General features: G+C 44.3%; 1 protein-coding gene across 1 annotated transcript in view; it reads left to right on the top strand.

Moving 5' to 3' along the window:
- ACAP3 (ArfGAP with coiled-coil, ankyrin repeat and PH domains 3) overlaps positions 1-27687 on the top strand; it is a 273786-nt gene that overhangs the window by 167282 nt on the left and 78817 nt on the right. The window contains exons 6-10 of the mRNA XM_078640379.1: positions 14122-14305; positions 14762-14806; positions 16044-16139; positions 18567-18641; positions 24091-24102. Coding sequence (XP_078496505.1) covers positions 14122-14305; positions 14762-14806; positions 16044-16139; positions 18567-18641; positions 24091-24102 — 412 coding nt within the window. The remainder of the gene's footprint in view (positions 1-14121; positions 14306-14761; positions 14807-16043; positions 16140-18566; positions 18642-24090; positions 24103-27687) is intronic.

The following is a 27687-nucleotide window of genomic DNA, read 5'->3' as shown; positions in this document are numbered from 1 at the left end:
ACCCCGGGAATTATTTAAAATTGTCAGCTCCTTCCTGTCCCGTAATGAATGAAGACATTTGTCAAGATGACGGTGTATGGGGTCGTCTCAGGCGGAAGGTTTATCCTGTGTGTTTTGTGCTGACGTGGGGTCTCATTTATATCACTCCTGGGATAATTCCTAGGTCTACCTTTAGGGAGCGTGACATGCTTGCCACCTGTGTTTACCACGGGGGCATTGATGGTTACCGTACTCCCTGGATCTGCCTCTGTAGGGGTCTTGTTAGACACTGCTCCCAAAATCCCAGGCGGGGCAATGGAATCATTGACTCCTCTAGACAATAGGTTACGGACAGGAGGAAATAACTGATTTTCGATTCTATCTAACCTGGAATCTATATCCAAAAGTTTAGAGGAAATAGGTCTCAATAGTTCCATTAACTTCTCCTCAAGTTTAGATACAATTCGATTTTCCAAATCACAGGACACCTGCTCAGACCATACCTGAGTACTAATATCCAACAAACTATGGACACTTGAACTAGCGGCCTCGCGCACACTCCCCTTTTTCCCCGTGTACCACCCCCAATTTTTGACACTTTACTGGCCTGTTGTAAGGTGGCCGTAGTACTTCCCGCTTTCCTTTTAGTTGAAGTTACACTTACCAGGTGCTCCCCCCTGTTAGCTTTATTCAAACGTTGCTGGCGAGTCCGTATTTTGGGGGGTGAGGGATGAATAGGGAATACATCTCCCTCTTTATGAGAGTCAACCTCGGATGGCTCTGGTAAAGACACTAACGGTCCCTGAGGGAGCGATGCATCCCCTTGACCTTCTCTATTATCAGCAGTTCCAACTGGCTCTAACAACAACAAGGAGCCAGTTGTGGGTACACCAATCGAGGAACGACGATGGTCCAATGAGAGGCGCCTTTGTGTTAATTCAATTTCCCGGCACAGTACCGATTCAGCTTTTATTAAGAATGCATCGAAGCTTCCCACTACCCGTGAGCCTCCTGCCCCCTTATCACTGCCTTTATACATGACCTGAGGTGGAGGACAATTTGTACAACAATAGCAATGATGAGACACAAAGTTCAGTATAAATACACCACCAGAAAACAAAAAAAGAAAGTCACTGACCACTTTACGAGGGGACCCAAAGTGTCAATTTAAAGGGGGATGGCCCAGCCCAGCCTCCTCCTTGCTTCGACGGGCATGGACGGGCCCGCCCTTGGCCCGGGCTTCGCCCGGCTTATCCCGCGATGCGGCGGGCCTGTGGGGGCTATATGCGCCTCCTGGCGCTGCTGCCCGCGTCAGAGCGCGCCGCGCCGCTGGGGCTGCTGGGAATTGTAGTCCCGGGTCGGCGACGGTGCTGTTGGTGGCGTCCTTGATTCTCGGCGGTGGCGGCAAGCAAAAGGTGAGTCCCCCCACTGCTGTTCCGATACTTGTTTGACTCTTGGCGGTGTCGGCAGGCGCTGCAGACCCCCTCCTGCTGCAGACACAGGCTCCCGCTCTGCGAGGGCCTGTGGGGGCTATATGCGCCTCCTGGCACTGCTGCCCTCGTCGTAATGTTGTCATTAGTAAAACTGTTAGCACTCTAGTTGTTCTTTAGAACACTCTGGGAAGCTGCAGTAGAACACAAAGCAATCAACTGACAGGCTGCTCCTGTCACGGAAAAAATGGTCCAAAGAGTTGTTGTTCACCAAATACACCAGCTTCCAAAACCAATCAATTATAGTAGGATCTCGGACTGGTACCATCAAGTCCGTGTATTCTGATAATAGCGTTATGCAGACATCAATGCGCCCGTGCTCAGATCAACAAACTTCTGCAGGAGGTGAAGACGGCCATTCTGTACCGTGCTATCCCCTTTTAAACAAAGTTCTGAATGACTCTCTGGACTTGCCCGTCAGATGTCAGAAACAAGCCATGTTAATCTCTCTGTTAAAAAAAACCCTCCTGTGATCCCAAAGTACTAATCAATTTTAGACTCCTATTTCTTCTGCCCATGTTAACTAAACTCTTGGAGAAATCTGTGAATAGGCAGCTATCTCACTTTCTTGAATCCAACCTTCTGCATGACACCCAGTCCGGCTTCGGCATGGGTTACTGTGCAGAGTCTGCCCTACTCGAAGGTTTCGAAACTCGTAAAGGAAAACCTTGATTTAAATCACTACTTGATCTAGCTTCAGCATTCAATACCATTTCCCACTCCATCCTACTTGACAGACTCAAGTAAATCGTCATCAGAGATCAGGCCCTTCTGTGGCTAAAGTCTTTTATTGAGGATCGCTTACAGGCAGTCTTCCTCCCCCCTTTCACCTCCTCTTTGTCTTTTAGGGGGACTTGCCTGTGAAGTTGAGTTCTTTTAAACTGTGCCTGAAGGCAGTAGGGAAATGGATGAATGGAAACTGATTTGAGCTTAATTCTGAAACAAAACGAAATCCTCTTCTTTGGCACCAAGACATCTCTGGATCCTAGCAACTGGTGGCCGATAGAACGGGGTGCTCCCCCTCATCCGGCCCCTACTGTTAGAAAACTTGGAGTGAAATTCAATTCCAACCATTCATTTGAACCACAAGTCAAGGCAATTTCTGCCTCATGTTTTGCAACATTGAAATCACTTAGAAGGATGCCCCACCTTATCCCGGTGAACTCTCCTAAGACAATCGTCCATGCACTGGTCACTGCCAAACTTAACTATGCGAACCGTCTGTATTTAGGCCTCCCTGCCTACCTAATACAGCATCTCCAAACCATGCAGATCTCTGCCGCATATTTAATCCTAAATATTTCACTGCAAGCCTCTGTCTAAACATCTTTGCCCACTCCACTGGCTCCGAGTTACTAAAATAATCCAATTCAAGGCTCTTGTTTTTGCTTTCTGGACCTATATCCAAAAGAGTCCGATCTAGCTTCGGAAGAGGATTAAGCAACACCATCAAGTCAGATCCTTGAGATCGAATAATCCCAAGCTTTATCTGCTACCTCTCATACACAAGGCTAGAAAAGGCCGTAAATCCATGGTCTTTCTTGCCTCCAAGCTGTGGAATGCTCTTCCCCTCCACTTGTGCTGCAGTCGTTCGGAACCTCTTTTCCAAAACAAATCTTAAAACCTGGCTGTTCAATTCTTGCTTATAAGGCACCTCACTTTCTGATCTTATCCCCTTGCTTTCTTTTCATGTGCCACTAGCGCCGGGACAACTCTTTGGAGGCAGCTGTGCACTATACGCATTTCTTGTATTGTAATGGTTACACCGCATGATGGAGCAGCATTGAACATTAAGATCAATGTTTGTTCACCGATCCTCAGTAATATACTCCATCGTTTTTTAATCATTTTTTTAAATTAATTATTTTATATTCTAAATTATAACTTATTTAATATGTATACAATAGAAATGATTATGCATGGTAACTTGTGGATCTGTCCCTTAACATCAGTTCTACTCACAGATCCTTCAAAAATGACAAGGCATCCTAAATGATAGGGCACCTGTTGAATGCTGTTTAATGTATGAACTTAAATATATATTTTCTTACACATAGAAAAGACTAGCTGCTCATTCTTCATTCCACATCAGGAGAAGAAAAGATATCTCCTGATTCACTTTGATATTGACATATTTAACAAATTCGGGCAAAGAGATTATTCTCTAAGAACCATTTACATGACATGATAGAAAACCTTTGTGTTAGATTTATGTGTGCTTCTCTGTTCGGTAACATGTGCCATAATGGGATCTCAATTTGTTTTTGGCTGTGTTCTTCAATAGACTTCTTGTTTAAATGTGTCTGCCACAAGGCAGGAAATCTTGGCACAAACAGCGGCAATCACAGGCAACGGAGAAAGAGAGTAATAAACTACTTTACAGTCCAACACAAAATAAATTTGAGCAAGAGGGTCAAACACCCTAGAAAGTGTGTTATTGAGTTTAACTGGCTCTCCGGCAAAGGGAAGCTTCTCAAATGATAACATTGACCCTACTGGACATCAACTAACATCCACCAAAAAAAAGGAAAAAGCTGGGTAATGTCAGCAAAGTTGGCTTGCTCCTGTACTAAGACAATTTGAAAGAATGTAAATCATAATATATATATGGTTATTGATGAGCAAATGATTGTTAAAGCTTTTTGCCATCATCAAATACAACAAAAGGTTACTAACATGAAACTCAAAAGAGACAGTCACCAAAATAACAAATAACACAGAACTTCAGTGTACTGTGGGCTTAATTCACAAAGGAGCAAAAATATAGAGTGTTTTTATTTGCTGCTAAAAGTTCGCTCATAAGCTGTCATAGGTGCTGATGGAAAAATCAAGTGTTGTATTAGGGTGGCTCAGCTTATTACGGATGAAGCTTAAACGCAAAACATATAAAGTAATGATACCGTCTACCCTAAAATGGCTTATTACATAACACAGCCTTGAAGTTAAGGACTGCTCAGCTTCAATCAGACCATTGACTCTTAGCCTAACTTTGAGTTGTACACAAGCTATTGAACTCCATAAGTTTTATGGATGAAATACTTAAGTAGAAAATGGTGCCCAACTACACAGATACACATGCTAGCAAGAAACATAGTTTGCAGTGAAAAGACTAAGCAAACCCAACGTGAGATGAATCAAGGGAAAGATAGAAGCCGACTGGAATTGAATATGGAGGACAAAAGGAAATTGAGAGGTAAGGCACCAACCATAAATGTTTATGAACTGAAATTAGATTGTAGGCTTAGCTAATCCTAGCTAGGAAATACGTATGCAAGAACAAACTTATCTGATCATTATATTTTATACGATTGGGCTAAGAGGTGACTTCTCACATGAGCTGACCAGGGTTCCTGCCTAGTCTCTTATTGGTCCACCAGGCAATTATGTGAGGATCACAAGGAGAGGGGCTTTGGCTCCACCCACATGTTGGGAGCCTGCGGCCACATAGTTTGACGGAGCTTAGGTTCTGTGCTTCCACAAAAAAGTGCTTGCCTTCCACACAGCTGTGATCATTTTGTTGATTTATCCAGCTGCCGGAAGTTGACCTTTCAGAGGCACATGCGTGCAATTGCAATGCTATTAAAGGGGCTTAGATAACTAGATAATTTATGGTGTTTATCTCTGGCAGCAGAACAGATGGAATGAGGGCAGTCATAAACGTACATGGAATTTTAGGTCTGGCTTGACAGTGCATTCCTATGCCTTCATAAGCCTGACATATTGGTGTTCCAAATGCTTGTCACACAATTGACTATGCTTCTCTTTAGTGGTCTGTGACAATGTTGAAGCTGACCCTGCCGACTGATTGTAAGCATACATCTATATTTGTTTTGGTAAAAAAAAAAAAATTCTGGAGTACTTGGTGTGGGACAATTTGTAATACTCAACAGTTCAACAATTCTGAGCTATAACGAAAGTCGGTTTTTCAGAATATGCCAATGCACTTACCGGCCAACAGATTTTGTCAAAGATGCACCCTGTTGAATTAGGGCCTGATTACGAGTTTGGTGGTCCTGGAGTGGGCCGTCATGCCAACGCCCAACTTCAGGTCTGCCAAACTCGACCACTTGCCAGATTACGAGTTATTTCATTGTCTGGCGGGTGGCATGGCGGTCCCACGATGGTGTAATTTAAAGGCTCTGATTGAGCCTAATAACTGTACTCCCGCTGGCCTGCCAATAGTGGTGCGTGGCTGTAGTGGTGGTCTCTGGACCACTGGAAACACAGTGTGTAAAATAGTATTTTTGGGATCTATAATGGTGCCAAAAAATATTCTGATCATGAGTCGCACAATAATAATGCCTGGAATCAGTTGAGGTAGTTTCTTCTATAGTGTTTTATTGGGTTTATTTTCAAAAAAAGAAAGTGATAACATTTTAACTGCAAACAGTATTGATATTAGATTAAATAAAGCAAGATAATTAAATTCTGAAAGAAAGCAGTATCGAATATGAAATACAGAAAAGTAAAGTTCAGAAACCCCAAAAATTAAGATTTCCCTAATGTCTTAATATAATGCCACATTTACAAGATTACAATAGTAATCAATACCTCATGATAACGTTTGGCAAATCTATAATATTAGCAGCTAAGTAACAAAAGGAACAAAACATCCTTGAAGACTCAAACCTCAAATCAAAAGTATTACTGGAAACAACAATTGAGCAGTGAGACATTCCCATCACAACCAGTCCTCACCATCTCAATTTCCTTCTCACAGGCTCCCCCACCTCAGTTGGCTGCAGCTGGTAACATTGCAGGTACAGGAAGTGGACAGAGCACTTGCCCCTATTCTCTTTATCAAGGGGGTTAGGCATCTGAGATGAAGGGCCACCACATGTTGAAGATATGGACTTGATCATGGAGTCTATATATCTTCCATTAATGTCATTTCTCTGAACCATTTGTCATGTGTGAGAAACAAGTTTGATCTCCATTTCCGAAGCAGACACAGCTTCACCACAGCCAGAGCTGTCTAAATCCGTAATGGCATGCGTTGTAACGTCACATATTTGTCTAGGCTGCATGCTTCTTTCACCGTGGTCCATCTGCTCTGCCAGTATGTATGTATGGATGCTTGGGCTGGACCATAAGATATGCAATATATCACCTTCCTCTTGACTGGAACACCACCAGTGGGAGTCTTTGCTTAAATTTGCTTGATGCAGTTTATGCGTGGACCAGTGCCACCCTGAATGCCCTGCCTGGTCCTTACAGAAGTGTGGATCCCATTTCCCATGAATAATCCTTTTGAAGCCTAAGCTGCCTTGATTCTTTCAACATACGTTCTGTTGGCATGGAGTCTAATTCCCTTTCAGGAAGCGGTACAGACTATAGACTATTCCTCTGCAGGCACTCCACTTCTCTAGATTAGTAGATGTCCTGAATTTGGACTGAAAACCCGGCGTCACAGAATAAAATTATCTTGCGCCCTATTGCGACAAGAATTACTCACCTGTATCCAAAATGGGCCAAGGGAAATCCAGAAAGGAGTTAGAAATACCCCCCATAAAATTAACAACAGAAAATGGGGAAGGTGTGTGTATACCTTGAAAGGGGGTCTGTGGACAATCAGACCACTTGCCGTTGATTTAAAATATTTGTGATGAGCAGAGATGTGTAAACTGATAAAAAGCATCTTAAAATGGCGGTGAATATTGAATGGTTCTCGAAACTGCTATTATTTTGAAATGATTGAGAGTACTGCCAGAAGTTTCAGGTTTGCAAAATGTCATTTGAAGGTTTGAAAACTTAAAAAGGAAGTAAAGCATCCTCACTACCCAAAGGGACACCGAGTACAGGGGTCGTGGGTGTGCCTGTGACCGTTGTCCACAGCCAGCTGTGTTTGAGACGGCTGTGCATGGATAAAAACATACTTTATGGTACCTTGAGATACATAGTGTACCAGGTAGGCCTATATGATGTACCTGGAATGTGCAGCCCATAGTTCATATATGAAACCCCACAATGTGCATTTTCCCATGTCACAAATGCTTACCCTGTATGTCAGGTAATGTATTTTAGAATAAAAATGTCTACTTCATGCAAGACGAAGAGTCTTAGAGATGGATCACTGCTGGGGATTTTCTTGCATTGTTCAGTTTTGTTGCTGTGAGGTGCTGTTGTGTGTTGTGTTCATTTTTGTATTATTGTGTTGTTTTACTACATTATGTGCTATGCAATGTGAAGGTATGTTATTTTTTTGGTCTTTTGTATTGAACCATTTGCATTTATTTATGTTGTGATATTCACTTGTGTTTCTGTTGCATTATTTAATTAATGTTTTACACTGTTATGTTGTGTGTATTGTGGTGTTATATTTGTGTTGTGCTCAAATGGTATGATTTGTGTATTGTGGTAAACTTGTTTGTTGTGTTATGGTGTATCAATATCTTGTGCGGTGCTGTACTGCTATGAAGTTGTGTGGTAATAAATGTGTTGTGGTGTACTGGTGGTTTTTTGTAGAAGAAATTATTGGTGTTTGTCTGTGTGGGTGATTGGTGCTATATTCCCCATAATTATAAGACGTTATCTACGTCACTGGGAACACTGTGCACAATTATTGGATGACAAGTAACCAAGAATGGACATTGGGCTTTTCTAAGGGTGTTACTGGAAAATCAAATTAAGCTCATAACCATATCTGGTGTGCCCGTCGGCCTGGCCTTTGTTGTCCCACCTGTCACACTGACACCGATCTACCTACACGTGTTAATGTGTGTAACACATAGGCACTAGAAGTAGGGCTGTGGGGGGTGCTGCAGCACTCCCAAAATAACCATGCTGTAGTTCAGAAGGCCACTAAGTAGTAACTTACTTACTTATGCATACTACTCCTGCTGGGGTATAGGCCATCAACCAGAACTCTCAAACCACTGAGCAATAAAGATGCTTTTAAAGTTTGTTTATATTGTGTCGTATTTGCTGCGCGTTCAAAGATGGGTCAAATGTCAGGCTGTGTCTTCTGATAAATTGCTGCTTATTCCCTTAAAATTGATATGGGTGTTAACATTTTCTTTCTATGACTGCAAAGTGAGAGGATATTATTTAGAGTAAACTCTGACAATCTTGCTGGAGTACAGGGAACGTGAAAGGAAAGACTATATGATGGCATTTTTTACTAACACACAATAAAATTTAATATCTGTAAATGAAAGGTGCGAATATTTCAAAATATATCAGCAGTACGGTAACACATAAATGAGGCTCATTTTTGATTCTACATTATAAATAATCACTGAAGCCCGTTTTCCACACATCATTTGTGTGCAATATAGTTTTATCAGTAAATCTATCTATGCAAATTTAATAGCCAGGTCATTGGAAAAAGTGCTTCCTGTAAATGACAGTGCACTACCACACCATGCTTTAGTAATATATTTTTGTAACAGTGCGCTCCAAAATGCATCACTGGACCCATACCACACCCGTGCCATTCTCCTGCTGAATGGGCGTGGCTCATTTGCTACAGTTGCTCTTTGTGTGACGCTTGGATTTTTCACAATCCCTATGAAATCAGTCATTAAACATTGATGATCGAACCACCGCTATGAAAATTGTTCCAGCACAACTGGTAAAACACATGGAAAGTGGGTGCAAGCGAAGCCCATACCTAGTTGTCATACAGGTCAATGCTAACGCAAACGCAAGACACGCAATAAGTTGTCATAAAAAGATGGCAAATGCATCACTATTTAAGGTTGTGTTTGACTAATTAAACTGAAACAAACTTTTTGCAAACTACAGTTACAAAGTAGCACGAGAGCGTACGTCAGGTTCTAACACATATGGCGCTCCAATTAATGTTTGGCAACATTAGCCATATTGAAAAAGGAAAGCCATAAACCCTTGTTTCATGTTTGCCAACTTTTTAATCAGAAAAAAATAAATGATTTAAAAATGTAGGCTGTCCCAATCCATAATATTCATAAATCTGTAAAAACGAATGCAGTGCTCTGCAAACAGTAAGGATAAAAAGGAGTTCATTGTTAGGAATTATCACACAAAACCTGGAAAGACATAAAATTCACAGGTTAATCTTCGTTTCCTCCATCATTCTACTCCCTTAGACCTAACTCTCGTACTCTTTCCAAACTTAGACAGATTTTTACACATCCAGTCCTATATTACACAATGCCCACTCTAAGGGATTATAGCACTAATCATTACACATTCATTGAAAAGCACAAAGGCATCTAAAAAGAAATTGAAAATAGTACCGTACACCGGCTTATAAGAACTATGTTTTAATATACGCTAACTAGAGACAGACCCAACTGTTAAATTAGTCTGAAACCTATCACAAAATACAAGTACCTTCACAAAGAAATAATTGCACAATTGTCTTTTCAATTCATTGTCAGTCCTGCTAGATAGTTACCCATTGGTGTAAACTGTTACACGCTGAACGTACTCAGTCTCATTCACATCTTATTCTACTTTCCATTACTGACTGCGAGAGGGGATTTGGAGTTGAACTTAGGTGAATTCAACTGGTGTGGTTTAAGGTAGAACTTAACTTGTGAATTTCATGTCTTTGTAGGCTTTATGCGTTCGCCATCGAGACCACCACTGACAACTTTAACCCATCCACCTACTAATTTTAGTTTGTGTTGGTTTTATATGTGTGCATATTTTTTCTCTCACACACTTGTTCTAGCTCTTGCTGTCTCTTTCGTCCCACTGGCTGTACCTCTACACTTCTCTATCCGTCTCTTTTTTACAATCTTCCTACCTCTCTTGTTTCTCATCCTCTGTCCTCCTCTCTCTTTATATTTTTCTTCACCCCTCCCTTCCGTTCTCTTTCTCTCTGTTCTAAACTCTCAGACCGTTTACTTTTTTTTTCTCCTTCTCTGGCTCCCCTTTTTCCAGGAGTCTCTCGCACCCTCTCTTTTCATTGCTCCTACTCTCCCCTCCTACTTCCCCACGCATCCCCCACCCCCTGGAGCAGAGAGGGATGAGATCACAGATTTGGTGAATGTAGGGCACAGGGATGCCTTCAGCGCCGGGAGGCAGTTTCCATGGGAACGGGTAATTGAGTGAGAATCCTCCAGGAGCCGCTTAGAAGCTACTCCGCCTAACTCTCAGCTGTCTGCTGCTCTCCTCCTCCGTAGCACCATCTCACTCTCCTCATCCCAGCCCTCTGCCCATCGCTGTCTCTCATATCCTCCTCTACCCTCTCATTCCCTAGCCATCTGTGCTTAGCTACGCAGCCCCCCCCCCTCCCTCCATGTCTACTGCTCTCTTTCTAGGCACCTCATCGTCCCATGATATCACCCTACGTCATTCTGTCTCCTCGTTCACCCCCTCTCTTCCTCTCCAGTGGTCCCCTCTTCTCTGTATAAGTCGCCTCTGTCACCGTGTCCCTAATCCCATTCTTTCCCCCTTCTCGTCACTCCTTTATCTCTTTCTCCCCTCTGTTTTTTTTTCTCTAACTCCTTTTTTATGTCTCTCTCTCTCTCTTAGTTTCTCTACTCCGTGTTGTCCGGTTGTTTTTCTCGGCCCCTCTCTGATGGTTCTAGTTTGCATCTTTTTCCTTTTTTATCCTCTTCCTTTTTTGATCAATCTGGTGCCTCGCTCTAACACTCTTTCTTCTATCCCCTTTTCTCGTGCATCTTTCTTTACCCCTCCCCTCTGTGTGTTGCTCTTGCCTTCTCTTTCTTGCCCTCGCTTTTGTTTATCCCTCTCTCTTTTCTTTCCCCCAACCCCTATCTTTCACTCCCTCTCAATTTGGCTGGCTTATCTTTTGAGTCTTTCTCTACCACGCTGTCTCTTTAATGTTGCCACTTTCTCTTGTATTCCCCTTACTCTCTCGGTAATAGTTACCGCAGTGAGCGTCGATGCAATCTGCTAATGTGTTGGCTGTGTGCTCGGGGATGCTCGCCCTACCAGGCTTCGCTCCCTCAGCCGCGCTCCTTCTGCGCCTTCTTATACATTAGTAATCACTTTTGGGTTATTTATGATCTCACTCACATTAAGAAGTGCCCACTGCACAGGCGTGTGCAGTGCCGCATTTGGAGAGGTGTGGGGGGGCTGTTTATCGTACTGCAGTCCTTGTAACTGTAATTATATAGCGCTTATTACCCCTGACGAGGCGTTGAAGCGCTTTTCGGCGATTAGCACACTACTCCGGAACTCAAAGGATTAGTGGTGGATTACTACAGGAAAATACAAGTCGTTAATTTGAGCGGCGGACTTGTGAGTCTGTTAGTTTGATTGAATAGGATAAAGGAGGGATGGAGAAGGGAAGAGTCTAGAAAGTGTTATTTGGGAGATCATATTAGCCTTGCACTCTGGTAGGCTCAGGAGGGTACGGCCTGTGGCACCACTGGCTTGTCGGCATAGCACACCCTGCGGAACGACTCCCAAGGCAGGGGAGCACTGCTTATGGCACGAGATTCTGACTCCGGGAGCACGGTTGGCGGCATGACTTTTGGGTCCAGAGATTACGGTCTGTGGCAGTACAGACCGGTTCAAGGAGCTCGTGTGTGGCACGACTGCCAGCAGTGTCTGTGGCAAGACTGGCAGACCAGGGACTAGGGCCTCTGGAATGACTTCCAGCAGGGGTGGAACTAGACCCAAACTTCTTGGGGTGGGTGCTGTAAAAGGTCAACCAAGGGAGGCAGGGGCTAATGGTCTAACACTTCCAATAATGGTGCGGAGCTATCTTTAGAGCAAAGAAAATAACAATAACTTGTGTATTTCAAGTACATTGTTCAAAATGTGATTACAACAAACACGTTTTAGTGGATTTTGACAATGTTTCTAGGCTACTGATATGTTTTAATGGATTTGGCAATGTTTAATAGGCTACTGTCAAAGATATTTAAAAAGGCAAATGTGTGAGTTGACAACTAAAATGCAGCTTCTACTGATTTCGATACAAAACATTTTAAAATCAGTTTTTTGCAAAATTGTTTCAAGACAAAAAGCGCTTTATTGGAAATGCTCCAAAACTTCCTTCTGTGGAATATCTTTGAGCCAGTGATGTAACAATAGCCCCCGAAGTGCGGGGTGAGGCAACTTCCAGGGGGCCCCCCTCTGAGACTGTGCTCGGACAGGCCGGGGAGATCCTGACTGGGTCTGGGTCTGGAGCGTGGTGGACCAACTCCATGCACTTTTCAGGGGGGTCGCAAGTTGCGTTACACCCCTGCATTGAGCTCTTTAAATATTTTTAATTCCATCTTCAGAAAGGGATTGCTGGTTGACTTTTGACCAAAACTCTGTTTTCTATCTTCTCATCGGGATGTTGCAGCATATGCTTGTTTGAAGCCGCACAGGGGCAAGTTTCGGAATATTGAGCTCACGGGGTTAACTCACCTGATTGTGGGATGCATGACCGGTGAATCTTGGGTTTGATCCCTAATGCATCTTCCATTACTCCGGCGATTAAAAGAGTGAGACCCACTCAGTTGGCAATATTACTGCCTGTTAATTATTACGCCAGGAATGTATGGTGTCCTAAATCAAAATAAATTACTAAATATCATCCCGCATTGAGCTATTCTCACATGAGGTGAATCAGCTACAGCCATGCCGGAAGCCACTAGCAAAAAAGGTATTTGCCTTGAAATAACTGTGCATCAAATGGTGCTCTAGCATGCAGAGAGCACAATTATTCCTTCAACTGCAGAACACATGTAATATTGGGCTGACGGGCAATGCCCTGCAAAGAGGTCATTAAAACAGAATCAGAAATCATATATCTGAATTACATGTGTAATAATAACAAAACACATGTTTTCAATTCTATTTCAAACATTAAGTATCAAATTCACTAAAATATCAGGGTTGTTATTCAATCCTTCAGAGTCAGTGTGCATTATAAAATGCAACATTTATTACAACTTTCTCCAAAATTCTATTTAGATTGAGCATATTCTCTGTAAAGGTTGTTTCTAGATGTCTATACCAATTATCGCAATTAGCCTGGCCTGGCTAGCAAAAGGGACACCTTTGAATTGTGTCAAAAGAGACATGTTGCAGACAACATACTTATTAGGTTTTAGTGTAACAATGGAACAAGTAGTGTCAAGAGGAAGGACACAGCAATGCAATGCCTACACAAGGGGAGCAGGGTGTACTTCCTCTGTATAGACTCCGTCCTGGAGAAAAAATACACAAGCAATACATTAAAACAAATTCCACATTTGTCTTACAGTGCTCTCAGAGAAACCGGTCATAGAGGTGTTTGATTTAGGTAGAAGATGTATGACTCTGCCTAGAAATAAATTATATGTTCAGGATTCACATAGCTGAGCTATCTCTCAGTCTCTCCATAAGTCAGGTGCAAGACACATAGATACAATCCATCATTTCTTCTCAGTTTCTTCTAAAATTGCCCCAGCCCTACCTTTACTACCTGAGGGCACCCGCTAAATATATTGAAAAACATATATCTGTAAAATAAGAGTTGAGTTGTTACTTAAAAAGTGCAACATACACCCTCCGGCATTTTGACGCTGAACTGACTAAAAACATCAGAAAACATGATATCTGAAAAGGGATTCAACACAGAGGTGAGAGTTCACCATGATGTCAGTGTTGACCGCAGGTGTAGAGATGGACATATTCTCCAGGACATGCCTGTGGTTCTTACATTGCTTGTCACTGTTTGTGCTGAACACTTTCTTGTTTCCTTTCATGTCTCTAGGGATGTGCGGAAGTTCAAGGAGACCAAGAAGCAGTTTGACAAAGTACGTGAGGATATGGAGTTGGCCCTTGTGAAGAACGCCCAGGCACCGCGCCACAAACTGCATGAGGTAGAGGAGGCCACGGGAACCCTTACCATTACACGCAAGTGCTTCCGGCACCTGGCGCTGGACTACGTCTTGCAGGTGAGCTTGGCGTGATTGTCATGGATTTGTTTGGCCCTTATAGTTTTCCAAGCCACCATGATGCAATCAAATAAAAGGTGACTTGTTAGGAGGACGTCTTTGGTTGTCAGGGTCCTTATGCATTTAATTTTAAATCAAACTTCATTGTTTTATAGAACCTGTGATTCAGGATATAGTAAACCATGTGGTTAAAATGGTAATTAAAGAGAAATAAACTATAGAAAAGACCCATTTTCCTTTAAAAAAAGAGGTTATGAGTCGTCCTCCAAGTGTCTGTGCTGTAGAAGGAGAGGTAGGGCGGAATGCCTAAAGAGCCCATAATCCCACTGTGGTTGTGTTCTTGCCTGACTTCAGTCCCCGTATCAGTGACTATCAGTGTATGTCTGATTCCCAAGAGGGTTTATTATCTGTATTTTGTGTGGTTCCCATATTAAGCATGTTCTTCTTTCATTTCAGATCAACGTCCTCCAGGCTAAGAAGAAGTTTGAAATCTTGGACGCGGTAAGAAGAGCCAAAGTTGGTGAAACCCTGAAGAGTGTCTGTAGTTGGTCCCCCTTGGCTCTTATGCCAATGGTGTCCTTTCAATGACTTACCTGTAGTGACCAGTTTCTGATCATTGACCTATTATTGGTATCTGGGTAGTAACCGGCTAGTGGTGTCTGAGCATTGACTGATCATTGGTGTCTCAGCAGAGACTTATCATTTCTGTATGGGCAGTGACCTTCCATTAATGTCTGAGCAGTCCACTATCATTGTTGTCCGAGCAATGGCTTTCCATCGTTGTCCTTTCAGTGACCTGGCAGCAGCATCGGCATGTGGGCAGTGAGCTGAGTGACCTGCTGTGATATCAGAGCAGGGACCGACCATTGGTGGATGAGCAGGGACCTACCATTGGTAAATGAGCAGGGACCTACCATTGGTGAATGAGCAGGGACCTACCATTGGTGAATGAGCAGGGACCTACCATTGGTGAATGAGCAGGGACCTACCATTGGTGAATGAGCAGGGACCTACCATTGGTGAATGAGCAGGGACCTACCATTGGTGAATGAGCAGGGACCTACCATTGGTGAATGAGTAGGGACCTACCATTGGTGAATGAGCTGGGACCTACCATTGGTAAATGATCAGGGATATATCATTGGTGTCCCAGCACTGACCTATCATTGGTGTCCCAGCACTGACCTACCATTTCTGTCTGAACAGTGATCTGTTAATAGTGCCTGAGATGTGACCTATTATTGATGTCTGAGCAATGGCCTCTCAGCGGTGTCTGAGCAATGACCTTTAAATGGGGTTTGTGCAGTGACCTATCATCAGTGTCTGAGCAGAGAACTGCCAAGGGTGTTTGAGCAGTGACCGATCATTGGTGTGTAAGTAGTAAACTGTCAGTGACCAGCCTGTGCTATCAGAGCAGGGACCTCTCATTAATGTTTGAGCGGTGAGTCGTGGTATATGAGCACTGATTTGTCATTAGTGTTTGTGCAGAGAGCTGTCATTACTGTTTGAGAAGTAGGTGACTGTGGGCAGCCGTTGATGTTTTTGAGGGGACTCGTGTTTGAGTAGCGCGTAGCCTCTAGTGTGGTGTTGGAGATGTGTTGTGTAGTGCAGTGCCCAGGCAATGCAAAACACTGTCAAAGATACAGCTATTTTCGTGGTATAAATGGAGATCTGAGGTTCATATATGGAAATGTATCTTTCCATGTGGCTTCGGCTGATCCCAAGTCTTGTTTTGCAGATGCTGTCCTTTATGCACGCTCAGTACACGTTCTTCCAGCAGGGGTACAGCCTGCTCCATGAACTGGACCCTTACATGAAGAAACTGGCAGCGGAGGTATGACTTCTTGTATCGTCTCACAATATAATTATTAATCTGACCTTTATTGCGTACCCTCCTTCATTTAACCATCTACTGTCTCTCATGTGACCAGTTCCCACCCACCCATAATCCACTGTCGCCTCATGTTACCCTTTACCATCCCACACAAAACCTCTACCATCTCTCTGGTGACCCTATACCATCCCACACAAAACCTCTACCATCTCATTGGTGACCCTGTTCCATCCCACACAAAACCATCTACCGTCTCACTGGTAACCCTGTACAGTCCCACACATAACCATCTACCATCTCACTGGTGACCCTATACCATCCCACACAAAACCTCTACCATCTCTCTGGTGACCCTATACCATCCCACACAAAACCTCTACCATCTCACAGGTGACCCTGTTCCATCCCACACAAAACCATCTACCGTCTCACTGGTAACCCTGTACAGTCCCACACATAACCATCTACCATCTCACTGGTGACCCTATACCATCCCACACAAAAGCTCTACCATCTCTCTGGTGACCCTATACCATCCCACACAAAAGCTCTACCATCTCTCTGGTGACCCTATACCATCCCACACAAAACCTCTACCATCTCTCTGGTGACCCTATACCATCCCACACAAAACCTCTACCATCTCACAAGTGACCCTGTTCCATCCCACACAAAACCATCTACCATCTCACTGGTAACCCTGTACAGTCCCACACATAACCATCTACTATCTCACTGGTGACCCTATACCATCCCACACAAAACATCTCCCATCTCTCTGGTGACCCTGTACAGTCCCACTCGTAACCATCTACCATCTCTCATATGTCCCATTAGTCTTCTACACATAAGTCACTACCGTCTCACAAGTGACCCATGACCCTCTCACAACTGCCCACTACTATATCACACATGACACCATCACACACCTATTACCCTCCCATACAGAATCTGCATGAACCAATAAGTGACCGTGCAGCCACTACATATAACCCTCCGCGCTCCCCCAGTTATACTGTGTCAGACACAACGCTTTCCCCCATATGGAATACTGCAGCACCGAACATGTGGACTTGTATCTGACCATAGAGCATCCTACACTCTCCCTCAAGTAACACCCCACTTGTGACCTTGTACTGGACCAACTAATGGCGATACTCCACCACAGACAGCCCTGAATCATTTGGTTGTATCACTGTCCAGACAACACTGAAAGCTATATAGAAAATCACATAACAGGTGCCGGTGACATAACCCAACCGTGTGCCCACACTTTATATTGAATCATCCAACACATAACCCAATACACTCCTACATGTAATTTAGCACCCTCATACAACGAAACAGTATCCTTTGATTTGGGAGACTGCACCCTGCCACACCCTCTACCCTTCTACGCAGGACCCCCCTTCCCATTACACACTTAACATTCACACCCTCAGATGCAACTCTGTAGACGTTTACATGTATCCATGTACTTGGTCACTTTACAATGCCATGTCATATGCAGATCTGTATCTTCACCTATCACACATAACCCTTTGTTATGTCATGCTTAACACAGTGCTCTCCCATATGTAACACAATGCTGCCAAATGTAATATTGTATCCTCCCACATACAGTGCCCTCCCATTCACAGCAGATACAGTACCATGCAACACATAACTCCATCCAGTAGTGCTGAGTCTAAGTATAGTTGTTCCCGCTTTACAGTCTTATGTGCCTACACAACTGGTTCCGAAGCGCAATTGTGTATGTGGCCTTGTTTTACCCTGATATATCAAAGAGTCTACAGCTTTTTCCTGTTGTAACCATGACTGTTCATAGACTGAAATATTTTAATCTTCATAATCAATGGACAGGTTCACGCACATTGAGTCCTGGACTGTCGGCACATTGTCCTACCATCAAACCACCTCAAGGCCACACACATAAAGCCCTACAATTAAATCCCCTCCCAGGCCACAAGCACAGAACCAAACCATTAAACCACCTTCAAGGCCATTAGCACACTTCCCTATCACAAAACCTCCTTCAAGGTCACCAGCACATTGTCCTACCATCAAACCACCCAAAGGCCACAAACATAAAGCCCTATTTTCACATCCCCACTGGGGCCACCAGACCACAGCCCCACCATTAAACCCCTTCCACAGCGAACAGCGCTCCGCTCTTCCATTGAAGTCAGAGCCAGCGGCTAATAATACTTCAACCTAACTCCAGACCTGGAAGCTCTAAACAATATCATTTATCCCCGTAGTTGCCATCACTCAACATTACCATCAAGCCACACATGCCGAACTCCAAGCTGGGGGCTTACAGTACTACGCCCTGCTCTTGAACCCCCCAGGATCGCCAGTTGAGACATACGATACCATAGTTTGGTTGTGTTTCTAACTGATTTGCTTTCATATTTCTTCTCCTAGTTGGATCAGCTGGTGATCGACTCTGCGGTGGAAAAGCGGGAGATGGAGCACAAGCATGCCACGATACAACAGCGGGTAAGTGCGTTCTGCTGGATCAGGCGCGTTTGGAGAGCGCCTCTCAGATTGTGAGATGACGTTTCATGCTGTCAACAGGAGAATGCCCCATGAGTCAGCTGATTGGATGATTCAGGAGAAGGAGGGCTCTAGTTTAGGACCCACTAGCAGTGTGCAATAACAGGAGAAAAAATAGATACACATTACATAGAGTGAGCAGAGTTATAGGAGCAGTGAGTAAGTGCATGTTGACAATAAGCTGAACTAAGTGCTTTCAATTAGTCGTTATAGTGAGGAGAGCTGGAGAAGTCTGAGTTACAAGTTATTCACCACCGAGCTGGGTGATCTTCGAGTTAGTACTTACTAAAAGTATTCTTTGTTTCACTGACGATCGGGAGAGTTCGGAGAGCACGAAGGTAGTGTTTAGTAAGGAAAACTAAAGTGCTTTGAGTTATTTCTCAGTCAGGATAGCTGGCAGAGATATGAGTTACTAGTTGCTGACAGCACAGATGGGTGATCCTTGAGTGAGTAGTTATTGGTAGTCAGTTGAACGCCATTCGTTGAGATAGTTTATGCTGACTGTGAGCAGAGGATGTATTAACAATTACTTACTGGTCAGCTGGGAAGTGAATATACACTAGTGAATTGACCACAGAATTATGTGAGCATTATGCTAGTGGTTACTGACAGGAGAGGCGAGGACTAAACTAACTGAATTATCCGCAACTAACAGCCCAGCCGCACTGAGAGCATTGAGGAAGCTGTTACTGACCGCAGAGCTGAGAGCACTGAGTCAGAAGGAACTGACTGACAGCAATGCATAGAGACCATTGGGTTTACAGTTACTAACAACCAGCATATGTAAGTGCAGGAGTCAGCAGTTACTGACAGCACACCTGAGAGCTTAGAGTTAGTGACTCCTGAATGTCAGCAATGCTTAGAACATTGAGCTATCAGTTACTGACAAGCACAAGACACAACTGTAGCAAGTTAGTTGCTGCTGACAGTCAGTAGTACTGAGTGCATGGAGTTAGTTGCTACTGGCTTGCGGCAGTACTTGGTGCCTGGAGTTAGCTGCGACTGACACTCAGCAGTACCGAGTGCGTAAAGCTGTCACTAACTGGCAGTAGAACTGGGAACATTATCTGACGTGGTATTTTTGGTTGAGTCCCTCTCACTCACTCATCGATGATATTCCTGCTCTTGCTGTCACTACTACCTAATGTCTGCCTACTTCATGTGCTGTTCATGCTGAGGGGATTCCTCGTGTCCTTCCATTTGGCCAGACACAGCTTGGTCCCAGTGGAGGGAGGGTGCCCCCTGACCCATTTAGGTCCATGATGTTGCCACTGGTGAGAAGGAGGCATCTCTGGTTTCCTCTATATATATCTCATAAAACACAGCTCATTGGCTTCCTCTGTATAGTGGCGCCCTGTTGTTAAGGGGGGAGGGCTCCCACCATTACCACCTTTTTGCGCACATGAAGAGCGTCTGTCAGGCTTAGCAAAGGTCAGCCTGACAGACACTTTTCAGGTTCGGGTCAGGCAGCTAGGCGCTGTACATGCTCTAAATGCTCAGGTGCCTGGCTGTCTGAGTCAAACTTTGCCGGGCTGAAAATGTCACTGCCCTTTTGGGGTCACCTTTCCAGCCCGGCAAAGTTCTTGGAGGTCCTTCCGCCTCATGACTAGGGAGCGAGTTACAGATAGACTCGGACCCGGGTGCTTCAGTTTTAAGCCATGAACTGCCTAGGGCTGATGGCCCATCAGTGGCGGCTGGTCACAGAGTGGAGTGGGGTCAGCAGTCTCAGTGACCCCATCCCCCATCCCACTCTGTGACGAGTAGGGGTATATTGCCCCCTCTCACTGGCGGACCCATAACATGGTCAGCCAATGAGAGGAGGCTGCACTTGCAATCCTCCAGGGACCAACGAGGCTTCCCTCCCACCACCTGAGATCACCGCTGTGGCCCGGTAAGTTTTTTGTTGTTATTGTTAATGTTGAGTGCGTGGTTGTGTTATGTATGAATGTGTGTGTGTTCGCGTGTGGTGTGGATGGTTGCATGTGTGCGCTTGTGATGGGTATGGGTGAATGTGCATGTAGATGAGTGACCGTGACTGTATGTATGTGCATGTGTGGCTCACCTGCCCCCTGCTAGAATTACTGGCTTCCACTGCCTGTGAGGAGGAGACACTCTGATTCCCTCTGTATCTGGTGTGTGAGAGTGAGACACTATGGTGCCCTAGGAGTCTAGTTCTGTGGTTCTCTCTGGGTCTGGTCTGTGAGAAGGGACTCTGCTTCAATGCCTTTCTCACTTCTTTGCTGGTTTATTTTGTTCCTGGTCAGTAAGAATGACATTCTACAGTTCACTATGTATCTGGTCTGTGAGAATCAGATTCTCTGGTTCTCTGCACCTATCTAAGAGAACAAGACTCTCAGTTTCCTCTGTATCTGGTCTTTGAAAATTAGAGACTCTGTTTCTCTCTATGAGAAAGAGACACAGTTTTACTGCTTCAAATGTATCTCTGGATCCCTCTGTGCCTGGTCTGTGAGATGAAAGTCCCTGGCTCCCTCTGTCTGGTTTGTAAGAATGAGACTCTGCAGTTCACTATGTGTCTGTTCTGTGAGAATGAGAAACTGTGGTTCACTGAGTCACAGACATCTCTTGTTCCCTCTGTACGTGGCTGGAGAGAATCACACTCCCTGGTTCCCTCTGTGCCTTATCTGTAAGAATGAGTCTCTCTAATTTACTCTGTGTCTGGTCTGTAAGAAGGAGACTCTATAGTAGTCTCTGTACCTGGTCTGTAAGAATGAGACTCTACAGTTCACTGTGTCTGGTCTGTGAGAATGAGACTCTACAGTTCACTGTGTCTGGTCTGTAAGAATGAGTTTCTATAGTTCACTATGGGGTGCATGCATCAAGCCTTTTCCCGTTCGCAAATGGGCCGATTCGCAGAGTCGGACCGTTTGCGAATGGAAAAAAGGCCTTATTATGCACGTAGGTTTTGGCATTCGCAATTTAGGTAATCGCGATTTTTTGCTATTACCTAAATCGCAAATGCATTTAGGAAATCGCAATTTGCGAATCCCTAATGCCGATGCATGTAGCCTTTCCTAAATGTGAACTGTGCATTTAGGAAAGGCTAATTACCATCAACTTCAAGTTGATGGTAAAATGTGCATGCTTTGAAAATGCATTTTTCAAAGTGCCATGTAGCGCACACAGGCCCTTAGGGCATGTGTGTGATTTACATGTGCACACTTACCTTTTTTCATGGCGTGCTTTATGGGGGCCTTCGGCCCCCAGGTACCCTTGGATTTGCATTCGCTATTTGTGATTACCAATCTGGTAATCGCAATTAGCGAATACAATACTTTTCTTTCCTATTGGACAATAGGCCCATTGGAATAAATAGAGTTACATTACCTAATAGCGATTCGCACTTTCCAAATTGCTATTAGGTAAAGTTATGGAAGCACACATTTTTTTGAGATTCCTTCATGCATAGCATTTTGCGATTCCCAAATATCGAATCGGTAAAATTCGCTATTTGTGAATCGCAAAATGCGGGCTTGAAGCATGTGCCCCTATGTGTCTAGTCTGCGAGATTCAGATGCTGTGGTTCTAGTCTGCGAGAATCCAATGTAAAATGTAAATGTAAAATGCTGTGGTAATAGTCTGTGAGAATCAGCTGCTGCGGTTCTAGTCTGCGAGAATCAGATGCTGTGGTAATAGTCTGTGAGAATCAGCTGCTGTGGTTCTAATCTGCGAGAATCAGCTGCGGTGGTTCTAGTCTGCGAGTATCAGCTGCTGTGGTTCTAGTCTGCAAGAATCAGCTGCTGTGGTTCTAGTCTGCGAGTATCAGCTGCTGTGGTTCTAGTCTGCGTGAATCAGCTGCTGTGGTTCTAGTCTCCGTGAATCAGATGCTGTGGTTCTAGTCTGCGAGAATCAGATGCTGTGGTTCTAGTCTGCGAGAAAGCATCAGATGCTGTGGTTCTTTTCTGCGAGAAAGCATCAGATGCTGTGGTTCTAGTCTGCGAGAATCAGATGCTGTGGTAATAGTCTGTGAGAATCAGCTGCTGTGGTTCTAATCTGCGAGAATCAGCTGCTGTGGTTCTAGTCTGCGAGTATCAGCTACTGTGGTTCTAGTCTGCGAGTATCAGCTGCTGTGAGAATCAGCTGCTGTGGTTCTAATCTGCGAGAATCAGCTGCTGTGGTTCTAGTCTGCGAGTATCAGCTGCTGTGGTTCTAGTCTGCAAGAATCAGCTGCTGTGGTTCTAGTCTGCGAGTATCAACTGCTGTGGTTCTAGTCTGCGTGAATCAGATGCTGTGGTTCTTGTCTGCGTGAATCAGATGCTGTGGTTCTAGTCTGCGAGTATCAGCTGCTGTGAGAATCAGCTGCTGTGGTTCTAGTCTGCGAGTATCAGCTGCTGTGAGAATCAGCTGCTGTGGTTCTAATCTGCGAGAATCAGCTGCTGTGGTTCTAGTCTGCGAGTATCAGCTGCTGTGGCTCTAGTCTGCGAGAATGAGCTGCTGTGGCTCTAGTCTGCGAGTATCAGCTGCTGTGGTTCTAGTCTGCGAGAATCAGCTGCTGTGGTTCTAGTCTGCGTGAATCAGATGCTGTTGTTCTCTGTCCGGTCTGTGATGAGGAGCCTCCCTGGGTCTCTGTAGCGGGTTGAAGCCGGCCTTGCTCTCTCTGCATCGATGACAAGCAGCCTTAAAGCTCGCGTGGCCTGTGACGTCTCACAGCACACTGGACACAGGGCAGTGGAAAGTATTACTGTTACTCCTAAAACAACTGGCTGCACACTCACGCTGGGGGGCGGCAGAGATAACACGTGAAAGGAAGTGAAACACAAATATTGCGAAAAAACACCAAAGATCACCTTTGACCATGCTAGACCCGGAAAGGCTGGAAATTAATGTTTTGCCAGAAGGGGGGCGAGGGGGCAGGTTTATCTCTCATGATGTCCCAGGCAGACATCGCCGAGGGGGCTTTTTCGGAGCTGTTTACTGCGTCCCGATGCTGGGCTCCCACTCTCGCTGCTCTGCGCCCAGGCACTGCAGTGTGGGGCTCCCCAAGACAGGATCCCCGTTCTTGCTTCATTGGTGGTGTAGTGCACCCTGATTCTGGCTCCCTATTCTCACTTCGTTTTGCCCTAGCAGGATTTCCTATTGTCATGTCATTCTGCCCTAATGGTGTAGTGTACCCCAAAACTGGGTTCCCATTCAGGCTGCGTTCTGCCCTGGCGTAGTTCTGGATTTCAGTCCTCCCTTCATTCTGCTAGTGGTATTGTGCACCCCTGAACTGGCTCCCCATGGCACGCCCCTAACTGCCCTCGCAGTGATGCCTCTGCCCTCGGAAGCCGGCTGCAGCACGAGGCTCCCTCCAGGACCAATATTAATTAATTCTCCGTGTTTTCCCTCCTTTCTCCTTCCCGCGCCTGTCCCGGTCCGTGCGTGGCTGCCACAGACTCTCATGCAGGTAAGTGCATTTAAATATAACTTATTGTACACACACCGCGGCCACTGCTTACTTTGTGTGTGTGTGTGTGTGGTAGGGGGTGGGGGGGGGGAGGTGGGTAGGGGGGTGGCATAAGTGTCAGGGCTCTCGTCAGCAGGCCCCTGCAGCTTGCACCACCCTTTGCCATTGCGATGTTGCCAATGACAGTAACAACACAACTACAACACAACTACTAACATCACACTCCTAGAGGTGTGACAATTCGGACTATTTCAGGCCTTCAAAGCTATAACAATGTCTTGGGCGGCAGGTAAAAGTCACTTTTAATGTATATTGAATTTGTAATTAACGGTTATTATCAACTCTAAATTAGCCAGACAGCGCCACCTTGTGGCAGACTGTCACAAGCGCCGATGCTAACAATGAGCACCGGAAATCACTGCCCAAATTAAGCACTGGCACCCTGGATATCTGCATGTTATCAACAGTCTGGTTTTGTTGTTTTGGGTAAATTTGACTGCATTTGGTTCATTCCCAGAGGTTTAGAATCCAGGGGTAAGGTTACACGATTACGCGATGGTACCAATTAATGTGCTATTCTGAATTAGTCGCTGAACAATTTTGCACTAATATTTGCACTGACAGGCCAGTTCAAAATGGGATTTTCAGCCCCTGTAGATGTTGATATGTCAACGACCAAATAGCACAAATGTCACTTTGCAACAGGCTGGTCATAAACGCGGATGCTAAATATTCTGGTCAACAGTGCAAAATTGCTATGTATGTGATGTAATGCATGTAATCTGATTTAAATGCTGTTTGACAATTGCTCAGTTTAATATCAAGCCGAACGCACAAGGGAAGACATCACTTGCGCTTTAGAAATCACATAACATAACATCATATATGAAGCCTGGTAGGATAGCTCAGTGAGTTCAGCTCCTGCCGCAGGGGTTTTAGTTTCTGTTTTTTCCTGTTTGTTTTGTCTAGGTTGACTGCCGGCAAGACTAACCATGTTTTATTTGTTATACTCTGCAGTTGCAGTAAATTAGGGTTGTACATACATCCCATTTTAATCTGTGTATTTGAAGTGATGAGCACGGTACAGAACATAGACTTTTGTGCTCTGGCATGAGCAGAATATGCACAGAATCAGGCCTGTAACTAGATTACCAACATAAAGTAGAAATTCCCTTGGAGCCAGTACAATCATCAATAACAATCAATCTTCAATCATGAACACTCCATACATTCTTAGTACCAAAGAGGGGGAACCACATAGTTATAAGTACAAGCACATTGGCGTTATCAATAGACCCAAATTGTTATGAGATGTATACATTTATTATCAATTGATATCAAGATTAAAAACAAAACATTAACATTTCCTCAATAACAAATTATTCACATATACATATAATCAAACAATAAAAGGAAAAACATTAAAAGAAAAAACACGAAGGAGACGGTATTAAGTGATATTTTATAAAATCATCATAAAAAACATTAATTTGTTAGAATCTATTTGCAACTACGTCTGAATCGCATCAGTGAATGTTGACAAAATAGTTCCTCGAATGTAACTAAAACTGTAGCGTCGACGCGTTTCGGTGTGCTGCCAGATATGCACCACCTTTGTCAAGACTAGTGTAGATGCTTGCCTCTTTCACAAAAAGAAAGTTTCATGTGTATCTCAAAAGAATTAATCCTTTACAAGGACAGTACTTCCTTGATATAAATTACTTGGGGTACTTCAATTTGAAAAGACGTCCTTCTGTATCTATTATTGTCAGAAAATTAAACCACAGGAGATTCACATAAGAAATCCTCTGCTAAGTTGAATAACTTGAAATCGAAGTTAAAAAGATAACCTAATCTGCTTGCAGCGCTTCATCAACTGCAGCACCGGTAGATCTCCACGTGCGGCAAATCTGTGCATTATCTAGTTGTACAGAAGGGTTACATCCAAGCAAGTGCTGCGGTTGATTCACAGAGGGTGTGGTAATCTGTAATGATGATAAAATGCCAACTGCTTCGTTACAGCGCTTGGTAAAGCAAAAAACGGTTCCCATGTACGGCAAACCTTATCACGAACATGTAAGTCCAACGACCTTCGTTCTCCTGGGATAGCAAGGAATCCTAACTAGATTATGCAGGTGAACATTTCTCTATCAGGGCACATGTAAAGGAGTTTTATGGAAGTGCTTGCCTTAGTTTCACTGATAGTTTACAGTAGCGCATCACCCCCCAACGCAGTCCTTACTGAGACAGAACCAGAGTTGGGGCGGGCATCTTTTTCCCAGATTAAGTTATATTCGTTATTCCAAATACTTAAGGCCTCATTTAGAGTTGGGTGGAGCTGGAAGAAAGACTTAATCTGCAGTCCTCTTTCTCTGCTTAATCCTGTCGTTACCACACCCCCTTTAGAGGTGGGGGAATCGCTGGGTTACTCTGGGCGGAGCCGCCACTGGCAATCCCTGACAAGGCATGCCGTCAGCACCAGGATCGCCGACCGATAGTTTTTCAAAGTCCAACATTTATCCAGTGGGGAGCCATATGGAGATTAAACTAAAGTCACAACCAGTTCCACAAGAGTAAAACAAAATTCACTTCCTATGACCAAGTGTTGCTAAAAGCGAAATCACTTACTGGCTTCACCTCTAGGACACATGAAAGCTGAACTCAAAAACATTGACAGGACCTGGATTTAGTACCTGTTATGTGAAACTACTTCATGGCATGCGTAATCATGGTACACATAATCGTTTCGGATGATCTTAGAACTTCTTCCTTATATGCTTAATAAATGCCATATGTTTTTCGGTCTGGTTTTTGACAAAACTATTGCTTACAATGTGCATAGAGTGGGTTTGGGGATTGCCCCATTCAACCAGTAGCATTCTTTCCCTATTCTATTTTAGCCACCGGCTTGAGACTTCGTCAATTACGTCTTGGCTCACCCCAGTCAAGTATTCACCTATCCCTTAATGCTACTGGCTATTGGAATGTATCCTTCGGCCTTCACTCAGGTGTTTACATTGAACTGCATGACGGACTACTTTTCATAAATTAAAAAAACTATAGCCCCTCTGTCGGCTGGAGCTGGCTGTGTCCCACAGCGCTCTCTCTTAAGTGCTAACACGCCATGCATTAGCACAATAAACTCGGATCACTTAACCCGTTTGCTGCTTCAAACGTTCAGCGCCAGTGCTGAACGTTCGAAGAAACGGGTGCGGCTACGTCGGCCGTTGGACGTGCGCAGCACCAGGGAGGTAGCTCGCGCGAAGTCCAACGGCCGACGGCAGCAGCGATAGGGTTAAACATCCGGAGCATGGACTCTTATGAATATTGAGCAGCGTCTTCAGTGGAAGCCTTCAAATGTTTTCCACATTTGACAAAAGTTACATTACAGTGATAGCCTCTGCAGAGCTACAACATTACCCATTGTTTAAGTAGGTTCCTCCTCCTAGTTCAGTCAGAGTCCATTGTTGGTTGAACATTGGAGCTGAAGCTCCAATCGCATTTCAGTTAAGCCATTGCTCATTCATTAATTATCGGTCTATTTTTTACAGGTAAGAAAAACCTAGACATTCACATTGCAACCAC

This window comes from Lissotriton helveticus, chromosome 5_1, assembly GCF_964261635.1.
Source record: "Lissotriton helveticus chromosome 5_1, aLisHel1.1, whole genome shotgun sequence".
NCBI lineage: Eukaryota > Metazoa > Chordata > Amphibia > Caudata > Salamandridae > Lissotriton > Lissotriton helveticus.
The sequence above is the reverse complement of the archived record's forward strand: the minus strand, read 5'-3'. Positions and strand labels throughout refer to the sequence as shown.